This window comes from Styela clava, chromosome 9 (genome assembly GCF_964204865.1).
Source record: "Styela clava chromosome 9, kaStyClav1.hap1.2, whole genome shotgun sequence".
NCBI classification, from domain to species: domain Eukaryota; kingdom Metazoa; phylum Chordata; class Ascidiacea; order Stolidobranchia; family Styelidae; genus Styela; species Styela clava.
Genome location: NC_135258.1, coordinates 3,048,247 through 3,073,969, shown reverse-complemented (window position 1 = coordinate 3,073,969; position 25,723 = coordinate 3,048,247). Strand labels below are relative to the sequence as shown.

Genomic DNA, 25,723 nt, shown 5'->3' with positions numbered 1-25,723 from the left:
GTGGTGCGAAATGTCTTGTCGAAAAAATCTGTCATGTGTTTTTTTTGTATCTATACATGAAATTATAAAAATCACTTTTTTGCATTACTGGAATTAATTTTCGCAAAGATCCAGATTAGCCCATGATCATGTGACCTCGTTAGTTAGAGTTGGTACTACAAAATCATTTCAGCCTGGCCTTAGTATGCTGGTGACACAAAAAAGATACCAAACGTCAGGACAAATGAAATTAAAAAAAACATTGAGTTTATACTGTAGTATTTTTGTTAATTTTAGGTCCATATATTTAAAATAAGTCATTTTTAGTGTATGTATTATTCTTTCCTTATCCAAAGTTTGTTCAAAAATGATTTTGATGGATGTACATAGAATTTTATGATTTTTTGTAATAAATACAGTAACTTGCAATAATAGTGATATGCAAATATTAATATGTAATTGCATTTGAAATTAAAGAAAATAATGAAACTTAATCCAACTGTTTAGTTGCATCACAACATATGTCACAAACTAAAACTATCTTAAAAATATCTTTCAAGTATACATTATCAAAAACTGTTTGCGGCCCTTTTTACAATTTCCAAAATGCAATGCGGCTCTCGAAAACCCATGAGTTTGACACCACTGATCTATTCTAGACGATTCAAGCATTGCTTTGGGAAATAATATCACTTCAATCAAATTGAAAAATAATCTTGCTATATTAAATACAAAATCGTTGTTATCATAAAGGTAAACTAATTCAGCCACTCGAAATATATTGGCCTTCACAAAGCAATGGAGGCAAAATTGAGAGTTCATGAGCTATGAACTTATGTTCTTTTTTTTGTCTTGAACTTTTCATACTCCACAGCCGCTATTAATTATTTTTAATTTTAAATACCATGTGATGGTCATACATATCTTTAACTTGTATATTCTGATGATGTGTTATCTCAATGTGTCAAACTATTAATTAGTGTGCATATTTTGCTTCCAGATGACATAAATGTATTGTCTTGTTTATTACCTCAGCTTGGAGTATTGACAAGAAAGAGGTGCCAGTAAATTAGGTAAAAAAATTTCCAACTCATTGTAATAATCAGAATCCACAATTAATAGGAATTATAAACAGCCAACAACCAATGAGAATTATATGCGAAATCCCTCAGAATAAATTTGTCTTCTAAAATCGGAGGAAGGCAAAACATATAGGTAGTTTCCATTCACACAAGTCTTTCAAGAAGACTTGCTCGAGCCAAACTAAATGAGCATGGTCAGGTGATCGGTAAGGCTGCAGGTTGAATTCAGCCCTGCAACCTCCTGCATAGAAGATAAAATTTTAATTAGTGGGCTATGAGCTGAATTTCTAAATTTAAACAAACCTATCTACGAGGCATTATGTACCAGCAATGTTACCTACGATTAACTGAATATGTAATATGTCTAATTAATTCACCTACAAAAGCAAGTTCGATAGGTGCAAACTTTGTGTTATGGAATTGTATCACAGCACCGTTAGGAGAAGTAAAAACAGTTTTTCTGTCCTGTATGACACCCTCTTTAAATGAAATTTCAATGTTTAAGCGCAAACATTAAAATCCTAACTTTGAAATTTGTTATTATCTGCAAAATGTTCCACACAAATCTTTCCGCTATCGCGTTTGTAATCATCTCTGATAAAAAACGTCTATGATGTCCAGAATTGCTCTTTACAGCTTGTCTGCCATTCCAGCTTTCCAAGTGAGTGAAACTTCTTGGATATAGAGATTATTTTCTTTCGTTACAGTCGCAAAAAGGCAGGTACTACACGTAAGGAAGGCGCCAAGTAGCAAAAGCGAGCTGAAAACGGTCGCGAAGGGCGACGAGAAATATGTGCATTGGAGCGTATCATGAAATACAATCTTTCGCTTGTAGTCTTACGGAGTGACGTCAGAGTTGCCTATCATGTTGTTTAATGTCATTGGTTTAATTAAACGAGAGAAATTTCCACGCGAGAAAGAACGCTCGTCTTTAATTGATAAATTGAAGCCCGAAATACAAAATTGACGCACGGCGGAACGAGTCTTCGCCATGAGATGTACTTCGCCGACTTCCTGTCCAGAATACGCCGATTGAGATTACAGTGTTTGAAGTTTACCGATTTTACGGTTCTTTCTGAGCAGACGCAAGTCTATTCAAACGAGAGAGATTTCCACGCGAGAAAAACGCTCGTCTTTAATTGATATTTAAAAACCCGAAATGCAAAAATCGACGCATGGCGCCGGAGAGGCGGAAACCGAATCCTGTTGGATTCGGTATTCTATATTGCCCATCCCTAGCTCGGGCCTGCAAATCCAGGTAATCAGTCGGGCTCGGGTCGGGTTATATACCCACGGGCCCGCGTCGGGTCGGGCTGGAATTTTTAGGCTAGATCTTACCTCTACATTGCATTGGATTTACGGCACAAAAGAATAGAAGGAAGTTGAATAAATATTCTCGTAGAAACCCAAGTCAAAATGGTAATATATCATAATAAATTACATATTTATTCAAAGGGAGAGGAAAGGCGATATGAAACATCTCACACTGTTACCAGTCTATGTTGGATATGCGATCGGTTTTATCTAAGAGCTAAAGTCCCAAACCGGTAGGCATTTAAAAGTATGCACATTTTTTCAAGCAATAATAACCAGTTATACAATTATGATATTCATCTACTTTCACAATCATCCTAAATTAGAAAAAAGGTAAATATTGCTTGAATACAAGCAAGGAACAATGATTATTATTAAGACTGCAAACATTAACACCGATTTTGAATCTATATAAAAATGATAAAATTCGAGTACAAGAGAGACAATGTGCCCATATAATCAAATTAATTTGACAAGAAAAGGAACATCTTGATTCTGAATGAATCTTTAAACGACTGATTCATATGTTATAAATTGACACTAGACATTTCCTAGATAATTTGAATGATCATGTATTCCCTAATGCAGGGTGGTCCAAGGTTGTTGCCTCTGTGGGCCACAAAATTATTTTTGCATTGTTCGCGGGCCACAATAGTGCCAAGAATAGGTGAACAGTGCAATGCGAAACAAACAGTTTTATTGTGCAAACACATAGTTATCAGGCATAGCCATTCTAGGCTAATAGAATCCGCATTTGATTTTTAGTTTTCTATGATGCCTATATTGTTAGCATATATTCCCGACCAAAAAGTTAGAAAGCCAGATAACAATTTAGACTGCCAAGCACATCATTCAACTTCGCTAGTTTTCCAAGCTAGCCATAACACTATTTAATTCAGTGACATTAGTGATGACAATATGTCAAAAGATTTTTCTGATTGATTTTATGACGAAACAACACGAAATGCGATTTTTTGATAACTCTCCGAATGTGACGCGAGCCACAGATAATAAAGCGGCGGGCCACATTTGGCCCGCGGGCCTGGGTTTGGACCACCCTGCCCTGATGTATAAAACATTTCCTACATGTTTCACTTCAGTATAAATATTGGGAAACATTTTTTACTCCTTTTGCAAGCATATGGTTTCTCTCCAGTATGAACTTCGATATGTCTTTTCTTTCCACTCAATGGTATGAATTTGCAAAGGTCGTTTCATGTTAAAAAAAACGTTTTTCTCTAATATGAGTTCGCATATGCATTATCTTCTCAGCAACTTGCTACGTGGGATCTCTTCATGTGTGCGCTCATAATATTTTTTCTACTGAAACATTTTCCACAGGTTTCACAAGAATATGGTTTTTCTCCAGTGTGAATTCGAAAATGTTTTTGCAAGCTACTGGAATCAGCAAAGCAACGCTCACATATTTTGCAAGCAAATGGTTTTTCTCCAGTATGGATTTGCATATGCTTTTTCTTTTCACCTAATGTTGTAAAGGACTTGCCACAAGTTCCACATTTAAAGGGCTTATGGCCAACATGGGATCTCTTTATATGTAAGTTCATAGTACTCTTTCGAACGAAACATTTTCCACATGTTTTACAAGAATATGCTTTTTCTCCAGTGTGAACTCGAATATGTTGTTGCAAGTGACTTGAATTAACAAAGCAACGCTCACATATTTTGCAAGCATATGTTTTTTCTCCAGTATGGATTTTCATATGCCTTTTCTTTTCATCAAATGTTGTAAATGACTTGCCACAAGTTCCACATTTAAAGGGCTTATCACCAACATGGGATCTCTTTATATGTAAGTTTACACCACTTTTTCGGCTGAAATATTTTCCACATGTTTCACAGGAATATGGTTTTTCTCCAGTGTGCATGTGCAAATGTTGTTTCAGGATACTAGATCGAGAAAAGCGTTTCCCACATATCTTGCAACCATATGGTTTTTCTCCAGTATGGGTTTGCAAATGTTGCTTCAAGGTATAAGATCGAGTGAAACGTTTTTCGCATATCCTGCAAGCATATAATTTTTCTCCAGTATGACTTTGTATGTGCATTTTCTTCTCAGCAAATGTTGTAAAGGACTCGCCACAGGTTTGACAAAAATATGGCTTTTCGCCAACATTGGACCTCTTCATGTGTAACTTCATAGAATCTCCAGTATGAATTTACAAATGTCCTTTCAGGTAATCAGATCAAGCAATAATTATACTTGCTAAACTTGTTAATAATATTTTTTTGCATAAATAATCTAAGTGATTTGTTTTTGAATAAATCGCCTGCATGAAACTTTGTGGAACATAGCAAGAAAAAATCACCATGCGCAACAAACAGCATATTATTGTGTCATGGATACCAGTACTGTACATGCTACTAACGTCCTGCACGGTTAAAGCAGCTAACTTCGGATGATTTCACTATATTTTAATCATTAACTCTGCCGTTTGTTGTCCAATTCGTGTCAAACTTGAACTATATTACATTGATGTAATTCTCTGCCTATAATTTTCTCGACGATCAGATCATTTTTTCTGTCCTAATTGTCTCATTTTCTGTGATTTGTACCGAAGCAAATAAATATCTAACTTCGGATGGGTGTATCCTCTCCCTGCGTCACCGCAATTAGAGCGAAAAGTGCGTGCGTGAAGACAAAACACGCTTTACGTCGTTGCGTAAATGCCAGATGTTCAATCCACGTCGCGAGTGACGATGATAATGTCGATCGTAGGATTTCCGGTGCGGCAATTTTAAGTGGTTTTTATACTAAAATGTCTTGTTTTATTTTCTCTTATCGTAACTTTAGATCCGAATATTCACCAATCATAGTCGATTTTGTTATAGCCGATAATGTTTTGATAGCTTTTTTTAAACTCCACACCATGTATAGTCGCACAATATATATTATTGAGCATGCACGGATTCTTTATTAAATTGACCTATTTAAATGTTGGTCGTGCATCACGACAAAACACTGATTCGAAAATTGGCAACTTTATTAAAATTACTTTCGTTAACTTCACGTAACAGAACTCACTTGCAACAATGATTGTTGTTACCGTATTTACTCGAAATTACGCCTATATCAAGAATAGGCCGACTTCTTAAAAACGGCCTTAAAACAACGATTTTATAAAAAATCGCACTTAAGCCGGTCCTACGAATCGTGACACGCCGGACGCCTCCAGAAAAACGTAGACGGAGAACAAAATTACTGTAACCCAAACATTTCTCACGTTTATCATTTCTGTTTGTTAGCGACGGCCGTAACTCTTACTTGTAAATTCATGTTAATAAAGTCTATATTGCTTTTCATGCGGCGTGATTTGTATTAATGGATCAAGCAGGGAGTTTAAGAGAGTCCCTGAGTCAGCATAACAATTTCCTTTGATCGTCCCCAACGCGGTTAATTTCGATAAGAGTCTTTATCACCGCCCCTTAACGGATAACATATCGTAAAGGTGATTAAAAGTCGCGTGCCCTTAATTGCCTCTACGGCGACAGTGCACCAAATAATAAAGTTTTCACCACGAAACAACTGGCCGTAAATCGACACTGTTGCTGTTATGTAAAAGAAACACAAGCGAAAACAAACAATCACAGCCTGTACAAGCGTCACATGTTAAACAACCAATCACAGACTGTACAAGCCATCAGCTGAACGATAAGACAATCCACTTTCACAAGCGTGTGTACGTGTGTGTGCGTGCACGCTTTTTATCGTGAGAACTTGGTATGGTTTGAAGCTTTTGGAATTACCGGCAAGTTAGCATAATATCATCTCGTTGCGTGATGAAATTCTGATGCGCTAATGAGTCGATTTTTTGGTGCAATCTGAGTTATGCGAGAATAAGACGGTCCCTTAGTTTGGCAACTTTTTTTTTGAGTTTTAAACTCGGCCTATTCGCGAGCATATACGGTAGTTATCGCAATTATATATTTTTATATTTACGCAATATTTCCGACTGCTCACAATTTTTCTATTTTGAACCATGTTGCCGTACCAAAGGGAGAAATTTGAAATCGTCAGATCAAATGAATATGCTTTTTGTGCTAGGTTTTTGGCAAGTTTGGCAAGTTCAAGTCTCGAACAAATTTTTACTTGTTTCGTACAATTTTTTGTAAAAAACACAAAAATGTGATTTATACTCTATTCCCATCCCTTCACATCAGAACCTGGGACATGAACGTGCCATAAACTGCCTATTGTACATATCATTGTGGTGCCGTACCTCTTTGTCCTGTGTATTGTACTTGTAAAATAGTTTTATTTGTATATTTCATGTCTGTTGTCCTACCATAAGGCAGCAGTCCTAAACTGCAGTTATACTTGTTGGGGTGCATGTCCACATCTGTGTCTTAGGCCAGTAAGGTCTTGCACATGCATTCTGTCTCTTTTATACCGTTTACCTTTTATGCAGATACAGTTAAATTTTTGAGGCAAATAAACATACATATATACAACTGCCATTTTTAATAAATTTGATTGAATTACATTCCCAGCATTTGACGCCATGAATTTACAATCCACAGAAAATGGTTGATGCGTATATTTTAGCCGATATTGATCAATCGAACAAAATATCGTTGTTATTTTCAAATCTACGCCAACTCGTCGGCGCCCGAATGTCTGGCGTCAAATCTGTAATGGCGACGCAACATGACGTCGTCTTCGAAGTGAGCGACGTCAGGGTGACGTCAAGTTCAACGTGTGCGCCAGATGCTATTATTGTGATAAAAAAAATTATTCGAATTTTAATTTTTCATCAGGTCTCCTACGACATCTCCCAATCAGTCTAATTTTCTTTATACATTGATAACGCCCTCTATCGAATGACGCTATTTTGACGAAGTTAGCATCAGTAGAAGTCACGATTTGAGCCGCTCGAAAACCGAGTGTCAATTTAATGTTAAAACGTGATTTTTTAAATCAAAAAATAAATTAAACTGTGCGGTTGAATATGATAACAGACTTGGGTATATAAGTCCTCACTATAGAAACTGCCATAAGCACAATATGACGCAATTTAGTCGAGATATAATCGAATAAATATTTCATCTGAAGTTACAAACCATCCGAAGTTACCTGCTTTTATGGTATGCAATTTCGTGGCAACTGACTCTGATGAGTCATATGGTACCATACCCACCAGTCTATACCAACAACCTTCCCTCTTGTAATTGATTACCATAATCATAAACGCTAAGAATCAACACGCCTAACTGAAGCATTAGAACATGCTTGCCATGCCCATCTCCGGTACCGTACTGTACACCGGTGCTGGAGCCTGTATATGCTGTACCTACCATTCTCTACCGGCAGCAACTTCAAAATGTACTCATCTGACTAGAGAAATTTTAATTCTTAACTGCTAAGCATAATAAATTGCAATATTATTTCCGGCGACAACCATAGATTGCCAGAAATTATGTTACCAACCACAATCAAGAAAATTGTCTCAGTAGACGTCAGCGATCTAAAATAATTCCCACGCGGTAAAATATGCATTGCACACTCTTGTCAAATCATCCATTATAATTTTTTTTTAATTGAATTTTTTCTGAAATGCAATTGTATTTGTGTTACCGTGTTTATATAAATGTGTTATTAGATATAGTGTCTATATGTAACGTTTTTATTGATAAAAAAAATCATTCTTTTCACCTGTGTGTGGCTTTTGTTTAATTTAATTCCCCTCATGGCCCCATCCCAAGATGATTCTCCTTATACTTTGTTATAGCCTTGAGGCCGCTGCACACATGCCCGGCAGAACAGCAGCCGTTTGTGGAATCCCCATTTGAACGCTTTGTCGCCGGCAGCTCCGTGGTGTGATTTCTGCGGTTCTAATACACACTGTAGGGCCTATGTATCAATACTGTACACATATTCGCGGTCAAGTGCCCCACGATTGGGTTTTCGACCGTGTTTCGGTAATTATGATAAGATTTTTTTTAGTTGGTATGTATGACACAATCATAATGGGATGTTTGCAAAAGAGTCAATCAAAGACATGTAACAACATGTCATGGAGGCAATTAATTAGCCTACTATATGCAAGAATTTCCGGCCTGGATGTTTTTCTTTATCCTCAAACACGTTTCTTCCTTTCATAAAATCTATTCAACTGCGTTATTCCATCGCCAATATTATCGAACCACCACCACTTACAAGTCAAACAGAGTTCAATGATTTTATAGTAGCCCATATCTCTAGTGAATACCCAGCATTACTAATGTGGCGGGACTGGAGTTGCACTATTTTTTATTGTTTATTATTTTATTTTTATTTCTTGTCTGGTTATTGCATATGTATTGGTGTGTGGAGTCTGAGCCCTAATTCGCCCGACAGTTGGTTTCAGTTACCCGACTCCAACCACCACTGCATATGTGAACTGGCTGCAGTTCGCAGCGTTCGCTGTCGCTGAGTAAGGACCGTATTTTGTCTCTCTAATTTTATCTGCTTTAAGCGTGGATTTTACACTATTTTAATAAAGTCTCTTCGTTTGCATCGTGAACTTTGAACCTATTTGTGTGTCTCTGCAGCACATTGGATCTTCTGAACTAATTATTACAGTATTACTAGACTGTATTAGTGGCGAGCACCTACCGGTATTCCGGTTAAGTCGTACCGTTGCACTAATCATGCATTCTGCATTGCCACAGCCCAATCTTAATCTGCGATGTTTGGTGCATCTATACCATAACGTAATTGAAACTATGGCTTCTGAAGTGACTGAATATAAACATGTTATTAACTTCTTAAAACTCATGAACACGAGACTTGATCCTCACCATGGAATTTCTGAGCCCATCTCTAAATACCATGCATTCAAAGTAATATTAATTAGCTACATACATCCAGTAGCCCATTTTCTCCAGAAAATAGTTAGATAGTTTTTCTCGAGACAAATATATTCGTATAATCTACTGAGATCTATATACTAAACAAGACAACATCACTGTTTCATAATTACATTCCTTATTTTATTTTGCCCAAAACGAAAACGCCACATTGAAAAGAATAACATTAGAAGCATGACTAAAATATAAGCCATAACTTTATTAATAAGTCCAATCTTCTTCATTATCTGGTATACAGACAAAACGTGGAGCTACTGGCCCTGTTCAGAAACCAGTGGCGGCGCGTGGTCATTTTGACAACCGGGGCAAGCTACTGCGGGACCAAGTCACCCCCATCTACGGGGACAGGATGAGCGCTGTAAGTTCTCCCATCATTTTATGAGTATAAAAACCATTCCATCGGTAACAACCAATCGGCAAAAGCGACAATTTTTAACGATAAGAAAGTGTCTTCAAACCCGTTCAAGTCAAGGGATTAATAAATATAGACATAGTTTACTTTGAATTGAAACCTCTTTCAAAAGGAAAGGCAATATTTACCCAGATAAATACAATGACATATTAACAGAAACTTCGGGAAAGCAGACAAAACCTAAAATAAGGTTTAAAACGTTATTATGAAGAAAGGAAAGTTATGCAAAGATAAGGACATGCGTCGCTCACTCATAGATATATATGCTGCTAGACTTATACTGCTTGAAGATATATGCAACACGCCGCAGTTTCTTGGAAGCAAAATGCTCAATAACGCGCTGATCAAAGTCATGCATCCCAGAAATAACGTCTCTGTGAATGGATAAAACAGCCAAGGAATTTAATCTATCTTGCTTCATTGTGTTTCTGAGATACGTTTTAATACGCTTCAGCGTGCTGAATGTTCGCTCTGCGTCGGCGGAAGAAATAGGCGTCGTCAAAATGATGTCCAGAAATTTTGCAGACGCCGCAAAGGTAGTTACTAGAGTGTTATCTATGAGGAACACTTAGAGCGCGCAAGTTGATGTGATGTTCAAAAAAGTTTGATTGGTGTATATACATCGCAATTCATTTTCCAATTTACCCACGTTTATCATGGGGTAAAATTTGGAGACAGTAGCCAACAAACGGATGGGAAATTGACGTGCAAATTTTGAAAAAGTTTCGGGGTTCATCAAAGAGAACGCGGCAAGGTATTCAGTGCGCAGACGATCGCCTATTTGATTCGCCAGAATGTCACAGCATTCCTTTGCAGACAAAATCAAACGCTGCGTTGTTTGCCCGCGGCGTAAAGAAGCACTCCATGTGTCGTCGTATTTTATTGTTTCCCGGATACGAGATACAGCATCGCAGAAGTCTGAAATACACGACTGCACAGACGCTCCATCCATTAGCCTTGACTGCAATGCGCCGTATAATACATCCACGTGATAGAATATTGTGGAGAAAAAATCGAGAAAAAATGAAAACTCACCATCTTCTAGCAGACGCTTTAGACCTGCCGCCTCCCTCAATGCGTTCGTCCCAAACCAGAGAGCTCTGAATGCCATTGAAACACTCAATGAGCTCAGACCTAATTTCGGAGTTCCAACGTGTTGGTGCACAAGCTGGGAGACGGCGGCTACATATCTGGCGAAGGAGGTCAGAGCGCTTCGGCGAAACGGAAAAAAATGAAGAAAACCCCGAAACATTTGCAAAAGATATACGAACGAGAGGGGTATCAAGACACATATTTTTAATAACGAGGTTGAATTGGTGTGCATAACAATGTAAAAAATGCGCATGAGGAAAATCTTCTTTTATATAAACTTGAACACCATGTTTCGACCCACTCATGACTGCCGCGCCGTCATAAGTTTGAGCTATCAATTTTGACTTCGCGTTGTAAGGCTGTAACACTTCTTTCAGTACAGCCGATATCCCGCAAGCCGTGCGATCAACGATTGGTACAAAGCTGTGAAATCTCTCGGTAGGTTTACCATCTTTCACAAACCAAAAAATCACAGCCAGTTGGGAAACGCACGTGATGTCAGTTGTCTCGTCAGACTGAATCGAAAGGAACTGGCAATTCTCAATTTGCAGAGCCAAATGTTGTAAATAAATTTTATACATCGAGTCGAGCAAATCATTTTGGATATCCTTAGATGTCCCTTTCGAAACAGTTGCGGCATCAAGATGATCTCTCAATACTGTATCTAGGGATGCGGTATATTCCACCATATCCAAAAATACCCCTCTATTAGAAGAGCCAGCCTGTTCATCGTGCCCACGGAGGGACAGCTCGTGACAACCAATGAATTTCATATCTATCAATCGACCGAGAACATGGCGGTTTTTCTCGACGTTTTGGTTGTGCCGACGAATAGAAACCGCGAGTCCTTCATCCAACTGTGCCGCAATATTAACATTTCCGAATGTTCGGTATTTTACTGCATTGTCCAGATGCTCCATAGAAGATTGATGATCCCTGGCACGCTTGGAAAGATGTTTAAGTTCTCTAAAACCAAATTTACACCAACGTGAGTCACGGGCGGTAGCAAAAAGTAGGCAATAAAAACAAAAAAGTGCATTTTTGTCCTCGCTGTAACACAACCATTCGTGTTTTTTATACCAAGTTTCTGCGCAGAATGTACGCCGACGCTTTCCTCCGTCATGGGATTGCTCCAGTGAACAATTTTTTGGTTGATAAGGCCCAAGACGTTGTACCTCTAATTTTTGTTCCAGCGGCAGCTGCGAAAACGGAGTGCGAAGTAGTGCATCAACCTTATTCATTATGAGGTCTAAGGCTAAGAAATGCGAAGCCGGAAAGAAGTGAGGAGCTCAAAAGGAATGTGGAAAATCGAAAGCAAACGGACTAAAGGTCTCTAACTGATTCAAATAGCGAAACAAGCGACAAAAACGAAGGCGAGGAAACTATCAACTCTTCAAGCAACCAACGAACGAGAAGGAATGCGTGAATATGTCAACACGTTGTTGTAAGAAACGTTGGCATTGTGTCGTCATAATTTCGAGGCTAGCCCCGATCGGCCCCGATGATTTAGTAAAAGAAACAGAAAACAAACGAGACAAACGCGGCGAGTGGAAGATAAAAGAGAGAATACGATATACAATGAGCAACCGGGGCAAAATCGGCGTCGCCCCGTCAACGTTCGGCGAAGGCTTTGCGAGCGAAAAATGAACCATGTCGGGAGAATATGGCTAGTGTAGACAGTCTGTGCAACCGATATTGAGGTATTTTTCGAATATTTTTTTATTATACCGGGCATTGCCCCGGTTGGCCCTATTGACGCGCCGCCACTGCTTATTTATCTCTTACTTATTTGTAAGTCACTCACTTAGTCTTGACGCGAGACAGCGCCGTCAGAACACAGAAAGCCTCACGATGATTTTCGAAGCAATAATAATCTGTCAGAACCAAGTCAAGCGTGTCGGAAATTCAACACCGGGACCAAATTTCCGGAGTTACACGGGGTTGGTTCAATACACACTAGTACACCCCATATTGGCATCCTTGCATATTTTGTATACTGTGATACCTTCTGTTGATAATACTGCTAATGATAATTCTGACACTGTTAATTCTGAATTGCCTCGTAGAAGTTCTAGAATGCGTGTACCTCCAAAATGGCATAGAGATTATCAAATGTGATTTATGCATGCTTATATTGCTTTTGTACTTTGCTACTGTACATATTTTTTTTTCAAAGTGGGAAATGTGGTATACTGTATTATGGCTCCCATTATTTCATGCATGAGTGACCTTGATTTTCTATTTCGCCCTTCTTGTTTGTTGATGCTTCAGTCGATGACTGCGTGTTTCTGAAATACAATTTGAATATCTACAAACATCGTCTATTCTTAGGGTTACCATATTTTTGTGACTTCAAAGCGGGACGCCTCCAAAGATAACGACCCCTTATCTGTGATTTTTACACTTTACATTTTCCGATTTTACTACATCGGCCTACATTTAGCTATTTCGGCTATCTTTATTGGCCATATTGTCATCAAAATTTCATGCGCATATTCTCTGTCTAAATGTCGGGTTCAGTTCGAAAATTAGAAAGAAATTGACGTTAATATCGTTACAAATAATTCGAATTCAGACTAATCAGCATTGGTTTTACATGCGATACGTCTGCTATCAATGTTAGCGGGAAACAACGAAGCAAACGCAATAAGGCATTCACCTTCAGTAAGTCGGCTAGCGCTGCGCTACACAGAAATATCAGTAACACGAACATGTTCGTGTATTATGATGGATGGCTGAACGCAAAAGCGGGACTTTTGGCTGACTTATCGAGACGGCGGGACAAGACGCTAAAAAGCGGAACTGTCCCGCCCAAAGCGGGACGTATGGTGAGCCTATTAGTCCGGCAGAATCGGACCTTAACATTGTTTTGGGACATAAAGTTTTTTTTATTGTTTAGATATAATGTATATGACATATACAATGATACCCAAATGGGTGTGGAGTATATAATGTTGAGCAATTTTTTTTTTAAGTGGATATAAAGTATTCGGCCCAAGATGACGCACATCCTGAACCCTTACCTGGTAAACATACAATGTTCAGGTTGTGCGCCTTCTTGGTACGAATACTTCAGGAGCGCCTTTTTGTTAAAAACAATTATTTCATAACTACAGGGTTTAGTTTTGCATACATAGTAACATTGAATCTCCTTACAATGTCAGAAATTCAATTTTAGTAGAATAAATGGTAGTTTATTTCACTAATACAAGCCAAGATCCATCGACAGCATCTATAGCCACTTTCTATTGCGCTCTTCAAAATACATTTGCGTTGCCGCGCGCATTTCGTTTTCCTAGTTTAAGCTTAGGGACTTGGGAAATATTTTATTAGTTGAATTGGATTGGAATATTTGACCTCGTCTTTCACTCCAAACAAGGCCATGTAAAACCATCCACTGGTATCTAAAGATGTGTAACGTGTTTTCTTTTGGAAGAACCGCAACCTTTCAGTGCTGCATTGACTTTGGCAAAATTAATATATCCTTGTGGAGATAGAAGGTATGCGTATGCGAAAACGAGATGTGCACCTGTCATGCCAACATAGTTGATTCAAACGTTTTGAATACTAGTGCATCACACACATTTCCTGCGTGCTTCGGTTGTACGTAGTAACGCGCACATTTTTGCGCACATGCATCAAATTCCACTTGATTATTGAGCTATAGGCTTTTGTGTATGATATTTTCCATAGAATTTGTATGCTATTCTAAAGAATACTAGTTTCAGCTTTTTCATTCAAACCGCGTGTTGAAAGTAAGTTTTGTAATACTGCTTGTAGGTTTCCAACATCCTTAAATCGGTGATGCCAGTAAATCTTTAATACAAAAAGATCAGTAACATCTGCAATAAAAACAGCGGTACCCACTCAAATGATAGCTGGGGGATGGATACTCTGAATATCTGCTCCATCGCGTGCTTCTTACAGTCTTACCAGTTTACATGAGTGCCAATTGGTATCTAAGCTCAGCCAGAGACAAAAAGTTTCAGACTACAGTTGGCGTGACGAAATGTTTTTAAATATATATTCTACAATAAGATTATTTGATTGCATACTACTATCACCAAGTAGATATTGCTGAATTGGTCTTTATTTTACCATTCTTCATGTAATTATTTTTGGTAAACCTGTTATCTATCGTAAATACAGCACATTTGACAATGTTGTAGTGTGACTTTTTTGGCCTCACATTTTTGATATTTGTAGTTAGAGCTCTTAGGGCTCTGTCAAACAAAGTTACATACAAAATATTGGTTGTAAATTGCAAAACATAATCCTGTTGTTGGAATTACTTGGCATTTTACCACCCGTATATCATTCATTGTTGAGAATATTGATAAAATCATAAAATTTAAAAATCCGTTTTCGTGAAATTTTTGTTGTAGCTGAATTCCAGAGACAGCATGACAACAAGCAAGAAAAGCACAGTCGCCTCTTTTAGTTTATGACACGGTTTCTTAAAGGGGACCCCGCCCTCTTTGGAGGCCGCTGATCGGTTATATGGGAGCACGAACAAACAGATGGAAATACAAATATATAATAACAATGTATTTTTATAGAAGAGAAGAAGCAAAAGTGTTGAGAGTCTTTGGTAGTTTGAAAAGCATTGGCATGGGACATAAGAATGAACTACATTCTTTCCCAGGGATATACTATAAAATGTAGCAATTTCCTCATTCTTGTTCTCATGATATCATTATCTTTCACTGCGTCGTCGTGATCATCCCGCTGCATAACAATTCTTGCTAACAAATATTTGACTGTTCTTCACTGGGTGTATATCCACTTCAACCACTGGAGACTGCTTAGCAGGCTTGTATTCTTGATTGCAACAAAAACGGGTATTTTGAAATAGTTCTCTTTATTTTACGCGTATGTTTCGACAGTATTTTCATATGGGTCGCGACCCAAAGCTGGGCTCAACAAATACCTAAAAGTTATTGATTTTATTTTCTTGTAAATTTGGTGCCCGCGTAGTTTGTGCACCAAGATTGCGCACAACCTGAACATAGTATTGTAACAGGTTATGGTTCAGGTTGTGCGTCATTATGATGCATAGGTTTGACAAAAAACACTAATACAAATATCGAGCCGTAAAAAAAATTGCTCAAGGCTGCAAACTCCACACCCATGTAGAAATGATGGGCAATGAACCCAAGATGAATAATCACAAATAAAAAAAACTTTATGTCTGAAATCAAACTTGGGCCAAAAAGGTCCCCTTATCTGCCGGACTATATCTATTCTTCGAGTTCACGACACAACACTAGTACACCCCATCAGAATCATATTAGTGAATTAAGGTCACTCGACCTTCCAAACAAATATGACTGAAGTCACGATAAACTTTTTGTTCTGTATGTGAGAACGTCATTAGGACAAGACTCGATCGAAGGGTGCATAGAATGTGAAAAAGAATTATAAACGATCAAGTAAAGGACTAATTACTTAAACTCAGCATGCAGTGCAATTTGAATTTTGTCTGGCTTGTCATGCTTGTGAAATCTTCATATGTATTCGTAAATATACAGTTTCAATACATGCTTTCGGGAAGCAGTGTCTTTGTAAGATCCAGAAAAAGACAGTATAACACCGGAAAATACACCACAGTTTAGCACGCTACCAACCACAAGCAATATATTTTGTTATTTGCTATAGCCTGATCTCAGTCAGAAAAAACTTCAGAGATATTTATTTGTGTTAGAACTCTTGAATCCATTAGGATAGTAATCTTCACTCCTACAGCAACACCGTCCTACGTGCACACGGATTTACTGGAACAATATGAAGAATGATGAGTAGTTAGTCTCATAAAAACCCAATCGAGGTCCAGCACAAGTTGAACTGGTATTATATCACTGATAGACCGGATGTTGGGATGATCTATTTTTAAAAAGCGCATCATTGTTATTAGACATCGCTCAGCAGTCTCTATCAAACCAAGATTTATCAATGTCGCACCGATTTTATGGGGCTTTTTGGTCCTTGCTGTTCGCAGGACAACAGGACGCAGTCACTATCGCCATTAAACTTATCTGAAATTGCAATCTGAGAATGAATCTTTGAAATATGTTGCTCCAGTAGATGGGGCTTTATGGAACCATTGGATACAACAGTTGCTCAACAATTTTCTTTATAAACTTGAACCATAGCTATGATCGTACTTTCTTTTTAGATTCAGATATTTTTTTCCGTCATGCAAGAAATATTGTGCAAATAAACAGTAAAAATAAATCAATTGAGAGAAGTAAATAACAGACGTACAATAATTCTGGGCATGATAATATTCCTTCTTTTTTCTTAAAATTAGTCGCAGACAGCATATCCCCAGCTTTGAGTCATTTCTTTAATCTATCATTTAGTTTAGGAATTTTTCCCTCCGCTCTGAAGATTGCTAGGGTAATACCCATCTTCAAAAGTGGCAACAAAAATAATCCTTCAAATTATAGGCCAATTTCAATTCTACCCTGTATCGGCATCGTCCTGGAAAAATTAGTCTATAAAAGAATGCTCAACTTCTGTAACAAATTCAATCTGATCGACAAATGCCAATTCGGATTTCACTCCAATCACTCGACTTCCCATGCCATCCTAGATCTTATTTCATTTATCTATGAAAAAATTGATAAAGGGGAGTCTGTCTGTTGTGCATTCCTGGATTTAAAGAAGGCCTTTGACACAGTTGATCATCAAATTCTTGTCCAAAAGTTGATACACTGTGGTTTTAGAGGTAACGCATGCAAACTATTATGTAATTACCTGAGTGGTCGATCACAGTTTGTTGAAGTAGGATGTCATAGGTCTCCGATGTTGCCCATCCACTGTGGAATTGTCCAAGGTTCGGTCATTGGACCATTGGCTTTCTTACTTTTCATAAATGATTTGTCGAACTGTTCGAATCTTTTAACAAAACTCTTCGCCGATGACGCTTGCTTGCTTGCCAGTGCCAAAGATTCAACCACGCTCCAAAATACTATGAACACTGAAATAGATAAAATAATTGAGTGGATGTTATGCAACAAACTCACTGTGAACGTAAAAAAATCTAAAGTCATGCTATTCAGTCCTAAATCAATTAAAAAACATCCCAACATGTTAATCAAAATCAGGGGGGTTGCTTTGGAAGTTGTTCAATCCTTTAAATATCTCGGGCTCTATATAGATAGTAACTTAAAATGGAACACTCATATTACCGAGATGCACAAGAAATTGTCAAGGTCTGTTGGGATTTTGGGAAAACTTAGGCATTATGTGCAGGATGCTACCCTGCGAACCATTTATTCTGCTCTTTTTCAATCCCACATCCAATATGCTATAACTAGGGCCCGACCGATACTGCCTTTTTGAACCGATACCGATACTGCTAGTTTTCCAAAACTAGGCCGATAAGCCGATAACGATACCGATGTTTTTTCACATAAAAAAATTGCTACAAGTAACAAACAACACTCTGAGAGTTCTGTGTTTTTCTTGCAAAAGAAATAAATGTTGAAACTCATGATATGATTATAAAAAAATGCAAATTTGTGCATCACTAAGTTTTTTTAAGAATAGCGATTTTCAACGCCTTATATTAGAAACAAACAGTGTAAAGCCACAGTGCTGAAGAAAATTGTGTGCATGGTGAAAAAGAAAGAACACTTATGTAAGTTTATGGAATCTCAATAGCTCCAGTTTAACAGTCTCAAGTTATAGTTGAGAAAGCAGAGTTTTTCTGCATTGGCTCCAAGCAATGAACATCTGTTATCTGCATAGATATTCCCAGCGGTGCTGAATACTCTTTCACTGGGAACAGATGTTGGTGGTGCCGAAAGGTATTTTCTGGCCAATATAGCTAAGATAGGAAATCGACAAGCATTGTCATGCCACCATTTGCATACATCCGTTTTCTTTCTGTCAGCCACTGGCTCCAGCATATATTGATGGAGCTGACTACTGCCTGTACCAGATGTTGGTCTTTCATAATGCAAAATCGAGTCAAACATAGTATCAAGCGAGCTTGGACCTGGCTGTGTCACTTCAGGCTCTGCAGTAGGTATAGACGCTGCTAAGACATTTGACTCTTCCTCCATCCATTGTATTGCCCGCTGTTTGCTTGCTTCATCCAGAATTGCCCTATCTTTGAATCGTGGATCCAGCAGACAAGCCAGCATGGCCTGCCTGTTTTCTTGAATTTTACAAAATCTTGAATTGATACTTCGAAGCATAACCTCCCTCATGGACTTTATACCCCTGGTTTCCGGCCCCGAAGATCCTAATAGCAGCTTCAAAACGCCAACACTCGGTATGATGAGAGAGATAGTTGCATCCTTTCTTGAAATGTCAAGAGTAACTCTGTTGAAGGGCTCTAGCGTCTCAATCAAATTTTCGATCAAACTCCACTCGTGCTCATTGGGCAATGAATTTTGGATATGGCCATGCTCTGCTGAGTACCATGATAGCGATCTTTTTTGTTCTAAAACTCGCTGCAGCATGTGTAAGGCGGAGTTCCACCGTGTTGGTATTGATTGCACTATTGCATGGACGGGCAGGTCAAGCGACTGCTGTATATCTTGTAGTCGCTGTTTGGCCAAAACCGAATGGTTGAAATGTGTGGCAATCTTCCTTACTTTTGCCAAGAGGTCAGACACAGCTCTTTGTGCTTGGAGCCCATCATTAATAACAAGTTGAAGGCTATGGGCAAAGCAGCTTAGATTGGGAAGTTCTACCATATTTAAACCCTTTACCATGTTTGCCCCGCTGTCACGAAGAACTAGGAACACACGGTTCTTGTCAATATTCCACTGTTGCAGTAAATCCAAAAAAGTGGTTCCTATGTACTCTCCAGTATGCGAGCCATGCATGGCCTTGATGTTTAATACAATTTGGAATCTTTCCCAATTACAATTTATAAAATGAACAGTCAAGCTAATAAGTGATTCTGTTGGTCCTGACCAGCAGTCTGTAGTAAATGCCAATCCATCGCCAGCATTTTCTGTCACAACAAGAGTCATTATTTTCTGGCTCACAAGTTCATATATTTGTGGCAGCATTTCTGTTCTGAAATACTTCTCAGTCTTTAGGGCGTAGCGAGGTTCAATGGTTTCTATTAGCCTGCGGAATCCATCATCTTGCACTATTGCAAATGGCCTGTTGTCAGTGGCTATCATCTCCATTATTATTTTATTAAGTGATTTCGTTCTTGCGTCATTTCCATGCCATTTATTAAATTTATCCATTATGTGTTCCCATGAAGGTTGCCGATTAAACTGGGAAGCTTCAGCTGGCCTTTTTCGCGTTAACTGCGTCTGTGAAATCTCATCATACTTGCTCTTGTGTTTCGATCTGAGATGACTCCACAAATTACTGGTGTTTTTCTTTTTGGAATCGGCGGAACCTTGACTTAACAATGATGAGCATATTTTACAAAGTACACCATCACTGTGGCATACAAAGTATTCCCATACTTTGCTCTTACCGCTAGAACCAGCCATCTATAACATACCAATACAAGAAGTTAAATAATACCTTCAACGACTAAAGCGCAAGGGAAATCAAGCGCCGTGTAAACTACGCGAAAATTCTCTATCTAGCGTATATTATTTGACACAAATAAGCCGTTCACGTGTTCTATTGCTTCGATTTGTAAGCCACCACGCTGCAAACTTGCTTGCAAAGTGTGAAATCCCGTGTCGCAATCGTCTGTGAAACCGCTTTTGATAAGAGAGAAATAGAAATAGTGAAGAAAAAGAGTTTCACGCAGAACCGCTCTCGAATTAAACAAGCGATAAAACTGCTTTCCCGGCGCAATTTTGACACTTTGGCAGTCACGTGATTAGCCGATAACTATCGGTAAAATTAGCCGATACCGATAGTTCAAAATTTGTGAAAAACAAGGCCGATATATCGGCCGGGCCCTAGCTATAACTGCATGGGGCTCTGCAACACAAACCAACATTCACAAATTGGAGGTCTTACAGAATAAAGCTGTTAGAACTCTCTCCAGCGCGTCTATTCGTACAAACTTAACCCTTTCCGTGCGGTGGGCACGTATACGTACCCACGACAAAACTCGCTAGATTGCGGCGGGTACGTTGATGTACTCCACTGTTTTATTTAGCAATCGGTCGCAAACTGTTGGTCTAGTTTTTCCGGGTTTTAGTTTATTGATAAGAAGGCTTCTTCGAGATCAACATAAGCGACGGTAAATCTCGCTTTCGCTCACTATGGAAATTTTATTTGCGTCGGAACGAGGGAGTGTTTTTGAAATTTATGCAAATTTCGGTGTTTTTTGGGTGATAATAGAAGACATATTATCCCTTCCATCTACCAAAGTATTTTGAGTTAGATAACGAAAGTGCTACAGTAATATTATGCTATTGTTTGCCAACCAAGAAGCGGTAACAGTAAAGGATTTAGCGAATATTTCTATTTTTTATCACGGTTTGAAGTTTCAACCCCCAAGAAAAAAAAATGCCTTTTTTCTATCCGGTTTGTGACTCAGACCACCCCTTTTAAAAAAAAAAAATTTTTCAATCGCCAATTGCAAGCTCTTTAAATAAGCTTTCCAACGAGCCGTCAGTGGGCAGCAGAGGATCAATACTTTTTCGTTATTCGATCGATTAGTTGTGGGGGTACAAATGCATAAAGTCGGCGTAGCAAATACGATTATTTTATAAAAAATAAAAATCGCATGGAAAGGGTTAAACACCCTTTACCATAAAACCAGGGTGTTGAAACTATCCGACATTTATACTCTAGAGATTGCCAAAGTTATGCACCAATTTCAGAATAATTACTTGCCCACAGCGTTCGACAATTATTTTGTTTCGCTTACCTCTGTGCATGAACACAACACACGCTCTTCGACCAAATCCAATCTTTTTGTACCTCGCTTTTCGCTGAGCAAATCTCAAAATTCCCTGAAATACAAAGGCGTAATAATTTGGAATAACATTCCCCAAAGTTTACGTGACTCCACATATGCTACTTTCAAAATAAAATATAAAAAATTCATGCTTCCATCCTACCTGTCTTTCTCCAGCACATCTGTTTGATGTGCTTACTGACTTTCCCTCGGCACTGCCAGCAGAATACTTGACTAGGTCCACAACCTCCCAGAGTCGACAGTACCTGTAATAAGTGAATCTGAATGTTTCATGTAAATTTTAAGTTGCTTCTTTATTATCATCTACTTCCATAGTGCATGCTCTGCACTATATTATACTGTATGGCCATTTGTCATACAATGGTAATTCAATTTTGCTCATAGCCTAATCGTATAGTGTTAGCAGTTTCTTTCAACAGTTCTACACTCATGATCCTTGATATTGGTCTCTCACCAAATACAATTTAATAACTATCTCGTATATATTTTTGTAAAAAGCTATCATATTTTACCACTTTATTATTATTGTGCTTTGTTGCATTTTCGAAATTTGTATATATATAGCACTGTTGATACTCAGTGCTGCAGTGGGTATTTCATCCATCTGTTCATACACATATTGTGTTCATTCTATATTCTCAACGATTCCAAGCGGTATGCTTACTAATTTACAACGCTATTTATTGTTACCCCCATCTACTTTGTTGACCTGTTTTTCACAGATTAGAATAATTTTTATCTTTAATGTATTAATGACGATTCGACTGGGAGGCGGACAACTCGACTACACGGACAACTCACCAGAGACAACTCGACTACCTAGAGGCCTGGTGAGTTGTCCGTCTTTTGGCATTTTCTACGGTGGTGTTTTAGGTCTATAGAAATGCATTTTTGATATTTTTAGTGCTCAAATGTTGAGAAATAAATAAATATGCTCTAGAAAGCATTTTTATTTGTATAAGTGGCTTATTTTGATCATGATGTATCAATACAAATACAGTTTACAGACAGAATTGGAGTAACGTTAGCGAAGTTAGACTGTTGACTTATAGGACTGTGTTCGTTTAATTTTTTGAACTTTATTGGTAATAAATGTTTTGAATGAGCACCTTTAAATATAATAAAACCTTTATACTTCACAGTAACACTTGAATATTTATGAATGTGAGCTCAGTAGTCTATGGTTGCAGTAGTCTAAACTCGCCTAGGGCAGTCGCCCGACAGGCCGTTAACTCACCAGTCGAGCAAACGCTCTGCGACGTGACGTCATCGATGCTCGAGGTGAAGACAACTCGACTACCGAGCAACGAGAGGCAGACAACTCACCAGTCGAGCAATCGCTCTGCGATATCGATGCTCGAGGAGAAGACATTGCTTTGCAAAACGCAGACTCAAGAGTTGCATGGCATTTACTTAGTTGACGGCCTGTCGGGCGACTGCCGTAGGCGAGTTTAGACTACTGCAACCATAGACTACTGAGCTCACATTCATTAATATTTAAGTGTTACTGTGAAGTCTAAAGGTTTTAATATATTTGAAGGTGCTCATTCAAAACATTTAATACCAATAAAGTTCAAAAAATAAAACGAACACAGTCCTATAAGCAGAGCCATTTATAATGGCTCTGCTATAAGTCAACAGTCTAACTTCGCTAACGTTACTCCAATTTCGTCTGTAGACTGTATTTGTATTCATACAACATGATCAAAATAAGCCACTTATACAAATAAAAATGATTTCTAGAGCATATTTATGTATTTTTCTCAACATTTGAGCACTAAAAATATCAAAACGCATTTCTATAGACCTAAAACACCACCGTAGAAAATGCCAAAAGACGGACAACTCACCAGGCCTCTAGGTAGTCGAGTTGTCTCTGGTGAGTTGTCCGTGTAGTCGAGTTGTCTGTCAGCCATTCGACTTACCCCAGCACTTGCAATCTTCTTGCACCCCAGCACTTGCAATCTTCATGCAATCTTATTCGAACTCTTGGCAAACATTTATAACTATGATTACGCCGTGTTATCGGCATAATATCCCTACCGGGATATATTTAAAATCTGTTAAATAACTATCAATTCCATAACGCTGCGATATCGGTTCGGTATCCTGTCATCGCACTGTACTGCATTCCTGCTGCCGTTCCCATAGTTACTCGCACATATGTGCTTGGAATCGTTTTTGGTTTTGCTTTTCTGTGTCTCGAGCGTCTCTTGGATTCAGGTCGTCTCGATTTTTCACTTCTTTATATTCTTTTATTTATTGTTTGACTTTTTTCATTGTTTTATGATTCATTTATTAGACTTTAGCTCAGGTGTCGCCGCTCGATAACCAATTTTGGTTTTCGCGACTCCTTTCACCTCGAATTATCCGTTTTTGCTTCCTTTTACATTCCGTATGCATTTAGTGTATTTCATGTGTGGTGAAAAAATAAACTACTGATTACTGAATTCGACTGCAATAGACGGGGAGTCGCAAATGAACTGTAAAGTTAACGTGTCAGCGACACCTAAATTACTGTAAACACAGATGAAGTCAGTTAGGAGAAAATAGTTAAATTGAAAATAAACGTGAGAAAAACCTGTCAGGAGAAAAAATGCTCAAATTGTCAGCGTCATGCTCGGCACAGTTACAGCTGTCGTGCTTCTGACTGACATGACGCTACCTTGCGGAGATAAATTAAGGGGAATTCCCAGCAACCACAATATGGGAATTGGTTTTGGAGGTATAAATACATATCGAAATCTGGGCGACAGAATCAACAATATGAGAGATTAAGTACAAGTAATACACAGCAAGGAGATTTGGGGCATCATGGCTTGTGTAAGACTAGTGAAAATATTCAATAATAATGGAAACGAATGATATGATCAAATTAGAAAAACATCACATTCAGCAAAATTGTCATCAAAAACAGGATTGATGACCAGTGAATTAGACTAGCCTACTGGATGTTATAAGCATTGAGGTAGAGATTTTTTAATTCTTTTTTAAATGTATTATAGCTCTTAGAGCGTATGGTAACTGGAAGCATATTCCAAAGTTTTATACCAATAAACTTAATGGAATTTTGTGTTCGGCTGGATGAATAGCAAGTCATGTAATATGTGCTATCGGCAGAAGACCAAGTTGCATAAGAGTGAACCATTACCTGGTATTAACAGTTTAGCAGAATGGCGACACGGACCATATATTTTGTTCATCAGAGTGTATTCTCACCCAATATCTCCGGGACAGCTGAAAATAGACTGTTGCCATTTGCACTCTGCAACAAAAAAAATTATTGCGTAACCTTTAGACTATAGTCACGGTACTCGTTCCAAACATACTTGTGGGGTCATTATTGGTTGACCAGAGATCAAAATGAGTTACATGAGCAAAACCCAGATATCATGGCCAACAACTGATATTTCACAAAATTTCGATCGACTGAGTTCGAGTCTTTTTCGCTCCAATGCATATATTGTGATTTTGTATATTGTGTAATATTCAATATTTGGGTTATTCAGTGGAAAGTAAGTAAACACAAATCCTTATCTTGATGACTAGAAAAATTTATTGTTGAGGTCAATAGTTGATAAGCCAAGTATTAAAGTAACAATTACCTATCAATATCTAACACAATCTCAGTATATTTGTATCTGGTTTAAACTAGCAAAAGAAAAAGAGGTCTTACCTATTAGAATCCAAGAACAAAAACTGTGTTACAGAGTGTATATATATATTAATAGGGGCTCCCGAAGTATGCGAACCAAGATGGCAAATGTGTACTAGGTTAGGGTTAGGCCATAATTTTAGGTATAAATACTACGGGAGACTCTTGGCTAGTCTTCGAAATGATAATAGGACTGAAATAGGGAAAATTGGAAAAAAATTATCGCCTAACCCTAACCTGTTACCCATGTTACGTTCCGATGTCCGACATCTTGGTTCGCATACTTCGGGAGCACCTATTAATATATATTAGAGTTGTTCTAAATATGCACAGTGGAAAGAAACAAAGGCAGTGTCTTCTCATTCATACAAGTTCAACGAGAACAATAAAAATGATACTTTTTAAAACAAGACTTCTTGAAATAAAGCATTATTGGCTTAATTCAGTACGGCACA

General features: G+C 38.1%; 2 protein-coding genes across 2 annotated transcripts; both read right to left on the bottom strand.

The window, feature by feature from the left end:
* Positions 1-2,277: 2,277 nt before the first annotated feature.
* LOC120339907 (uncharacterized) lies at positions 2,278-6,298 on the bottom strand. Its single transcript, XM_039408147.2, has one exon. The coding sequence runs from the start codon at positions 4,532-4,534 to the stop codon at positions 3,644-3,646; it is 891 nt and encodes a 296-aa protein (XP_039264081.2). The 5' UTR covers positions 4,535-6,298; the 3' UTR covers positions 2,278-3,643.
* Positions 6,299-18,226: 11,928 nt separating this feature from the next.
* On the bottom strand, positions 18,227-19,900 carry LOC144411742 (zinc finger BED domain-containing protein 4-like). Its single transcript, XM_078116253.1, has one exon. The coding sequence runs from the start codon at positions 19,893-19,895 to the stop codon at positions 18,408-18,410; it is 1,488 nt and encodes a 495-aa protein (XP_077972379.1). The 5' UTR covers positions 19,896-19,900; the 3' UTR covers positions 18,227-18,407.
* Positions 19,901-25,723: the final 5,823 nt, after the last annotated feature.